At 37.1% G+C, this 3,922-nt stretch overlaps 1 protein-coding gene across 1 annotated transcript in view; it reads left to right on the top strand.

Annotated features, from left to right (window-relative positions):
* LOC138051777 (tetratricopeptide repeat protein 17-like) overlaps positions 1 to 3,460 on the top strand; it is an 8,866-nt gene extending 5,406 nt beyond the window's left edge. The window contains exons 2-3 of the mRNA XM_068898032.1: positions 778 to 1,009; positions 2,678 to 3,460. Coding sequence (XP_068754133.1) covers positions 778 to 1,009; positions 2,678 to 3,214 — 769 coding nt within the window. The 3' untranslated portion in view covers positions 3,215 to 3,460. The remainder of the gene's footprint in view (positions 1 to 777; positions 1,010 to 2,677) is intronic.
* The last annotated feature ends 462 nt before the right edge of the window (positions 3,461 to 3,922 follow it).

Raw genomic sequence — 3,922 nt, 5'->3', positions numbered from 1 at the left:
AATTATTGCTGAAAAAGATTCATTCATTTTTGTGACATAAAAAGTTACCGTCAACAGGAAAGCCCTGCAAAAACACCCCATATTTTGGCTTTAACTGCTCATATCTCAAAAACTAACTTGGTGACCCCCATTTTTTATTTCTGAAATGTAATTAGCATACCAGAATCATTTTCTGCAAAGTTTAAAAAAGTTCTGTGGAGCAGATTCAGAGCCACCTTAAATATTTGAAAATTTAAGGTAGCTTGAAATCTGCTCCACATAATTTTTTTTAACTTTGCAGAGACTTGGTCTGCTGATCACTTTTGTGCAATAAAAAATTGAGCAACTAAAGCCAAAATATAGGGTATTTTTGTAAGGCTTTGCCATTGCCATGGTAACTTGTTACATCACATAAATGACTGCATCTTGTTCAGCAATAATAATTGATGTGGCACGTGGTACGATAATATTGCTGTTACATGATAAAGTGTTGTAGTGTCAACAATCCTTCCATTAACAAGGTCTCTTGAAAGTGTTATACGGGTTTGAGCCACCTTAATGCAACTTGACCCCATACTATTCGAATATTATAGTAAGGATGTGACAGAAGACATTAATTTTTGATCAAGCTTGACGTTAGCTAGGATTCAAGTTAACTTTGCCTTAGTGCATTGTAAATAAGGTGGGAAAAGTTTCCATATTGCTAAATAAGAACCTTTTCTGCCAGTACTGTAATCAGGCTTGTGTGAAAATGTTTTCCGGTGTTCATATTCCACAATTTATTTTTTATTTGAACAGCAATGTCATTAACACCGTGGGTCCAACATCATTAGAACTTTTCCCTGCCCCGCAGTTAACCTGTGGTCACCCTGTGAATGAAACATTTTATGATCATTTGGAGGGCATAGCAAACCGGGAATATCATCCAAAATTTGTGGAAGAGGATGTGGCTTTGTTATTTAAGAAAGGTGAATTGGAAGAAATAGATTTGGGTTTGATTGAATCAAACTTAAAAAGAGCAATTGAAGAGGTAAGTCCAGCTTTAATTTTCATTTTACCAATGGTAAGGTCAACTGAACCGTGACAGACTATTTCGCTATAATAGTTGAAGGCACTACTTTGGTTTGAAGATCTGAAATGTGTCTTGTTCTTACTTCTCAGCTTTCAGTTGAGATTCATCCGCAGCCAAAGCATCCCATCAAAACTTAAGTTTACACAGTTAGTACATGAGAGTTCATCTACATTAATTTTGTTTCCTTGAACATTTCACTTTTAATTAATTGTCTAAGGGTGGAATGATGAAGTACAAAACATGACTTATTATAAGCGAACTACTAGTCTCAGTTCCTAATGATTGAGATGCACAGATCTCATAATGAATGATAACAATAACAATAATTCTCTGGATTGTTTGATTGGGGTCAACGTTTTATAGTTGTTGGGACCGGAGTTCAGGTAAGTCTCACACATCTTTATCAGAAATAATGATGTGGTCATGCAGTGTTACATAATGTACTCCTGTTGGCTTGGAAGAAATTTACTTAAGACCTATGGAACTAACTAAAAATATAATCTGTGACAAACAAGACTTTATAAGTGTTATTTAAAGATTTTGCAATGAAATCCCCCTGGCCTCCAATTGCCTCATTTTTATAGAAAATTAATGCTCATGTTAATTAACGTATTAATTTGAAATTAACACATCTTCAATTAATGCGATTTGAAGGGAATTTTGCTTCCCATTAAAGAAAATTAATGTGAATGAGCTAGGGTGTAGAATTTCAAAATGTGGGAAATTAAAGCGTCTGCTGCAGCCCCCCAGAAAAGAATTTGTTGAGAACATGAAGAAAATAAAGTTGAAGTACAGCAAACGAGTTACTAATGTCAAAGATCAGATCTGTGAAATAAAGTGCACAAATTAAATTTATTGTTTGACTAGGTGACAAGAATCTCTGGAGTGTGTCACAGATGTGGGGGGGGGGGGGGGGAGGAGTGGAATAATGGTAATTGAGGTTGTGGAAATCACACGACTTACAAAATGCAAAATGTAGTTAACAGCGCAGAAATTAATGTTGACACAAATTAACGCTTATTTGAAAAATTTGTGTTAATTTAAGTCAGAGTGCTTTAATTTTTCAAGTTCTCATTTTTTTCTCCAAATCATGCTTGAAATTTGGGGGTGTATTAAACTTACACACAAGTTTTTGCGGTACATGTATTTCACTTTAAATATTGTGTTGTTTGCTTTGCTTGTTTTGTTGCTCTTTCTGCTTGCAATGGAGGTGGTTTCCCCTTAAATGTTCGGGAGTAAGTAATTAGGAGTTGATGGAGTCTGAAATGATAATCTTGCACACATTTTGTGTATCCTGCTGATAATTATCATACACGGCATTTAGGTACTGTTTAAGCTCATGAAAGGGTAACCTAGCCTGTCCAGGTAGAATTGTTGTAACTGTGGACAGATTTGAAATTAGCCAGTATCAAAAATACCATAATACTCTTTGTTTGTCCCTCCAAAATTTTTGCATACTGTTAGCATTGTTTTCATTTTCTCTTGGGACTTACAATGGTCCCAAGAGAAACTGGAAAAAATACTCATGCAGAATTTTGGAGGAACAAACAAAGAGTAATTATGGTATTTTTGATGATGGCTAATTGCAGTCTAACTTGTATATTGCTCCTTTGATTTCCATTTCAGAGTCCCAATTCACCTGTAGTTTGCAATCACATAGGAAATTTTTGGAGAATCAGGGGCAGTACTTACCACTCCATAGAGTGTTTCAGACGAGCATTGTTCTTCTCACCAAATGATGCTGATGCTCTCCTCAATCTTGCAAAAGTCTTGTACAATTTAAATTATGTCCAAGATGCAGCATACCTAGCAAGGAGATCACTAGAAATGCAGCCGACTGAACAGAACTGTTGGTTGCAGCATTTTACTTTGGGTGAGATTTTGAGAGCTTCAGGGGAACTAGAAGAAGCAGGGGTCCATTTTAAACATGCCCTCGACCTTAACCCATCTTTTGAGTTGGCGGAGGTACATTTGCGTGAGATTGGATCACCGTCAACTTCATCTACAAATACATACACGTTCCTCATCATTGGCTTACTGGTTGTGGTGGTCTTGGCAACTGTTTACTTTATGACGTTGACAAGTGAAAACCGGAGCACAAAAAGCAGTCGAATGTCATTGTGGGTTGAAGGAAAAAGGCCAAGAAAAAGACCCATGTCATAAAATGTATGACTTGTTGTTAAATTATGGAAATTAAACAGTTCATTCCACACAGGAAAAACATTTCTTTGCATCTACAACGTTTTGTAAGAAAATAGTAAATAATGTTGGTAAATCCAACAGAATGTTGAAAGTGTTTGGATATCACTTCTTAGTCCTGCGGTGGCAGGGGGGGGTATTCTCTTTTATAGAAATTTGAAATCAGATATTTGCTTGAAATTAACTGTTTTATTAAAGAATCTCCACACAGAACTGTCTCATATTGTACCTTCATTTATGGTTATGCACCAAGGGAACTAATAACAACCTCTGTGTGTGTGTGGCCAGGTGCTCAAGTTAACCCTAAGTGGCAGAACACTTCCTGAAAGTTCCCCAATAGGGTTTTGGGATCAGGGATTTGGCTTTTTTGGAGCTCAGGATTCGGTATTCTTAAGAAAAATGGAATTGGGATTCGTGATTTCATTTATGGCGAGACGCGGGATTTAGCGTTATTACGCAGCGGGATCCGGGAAATCGCCACTTTGAAGACTCGAGAACCGGGATTTTAGACGGCCAAAAATTTAAAATAAAATCAACTTTTGCCGGCGGCAACCACCCGAAATTCAAGTGTACGGGAGTGATAGGCCTACACACCCGGGGAGGGTGGGTATTCCCTTATTGGGCTATATAGGTAAGTGCGACCCCATAGGGTATGCTTTCTTGGCCAATTTG

This window comes from Montipora capricornis, chromosome 6, assembly GCF_036669925.1.
Source record: "Montipora capricornis isolate CH-2021 chromosome 6, ASM3666992v2, whole genome shotgun sequence".
In the NCBI taxonomy this organism is placed as follows: Eukaryota; Metazoa; Cnidaria; class Anthozoa; order Scleractinia; family Acroporidae; genus Montipora; species Montipora capricornis.
This window is presented reverse-complemented; position numbering and strand designations above follow the sequence as displayed.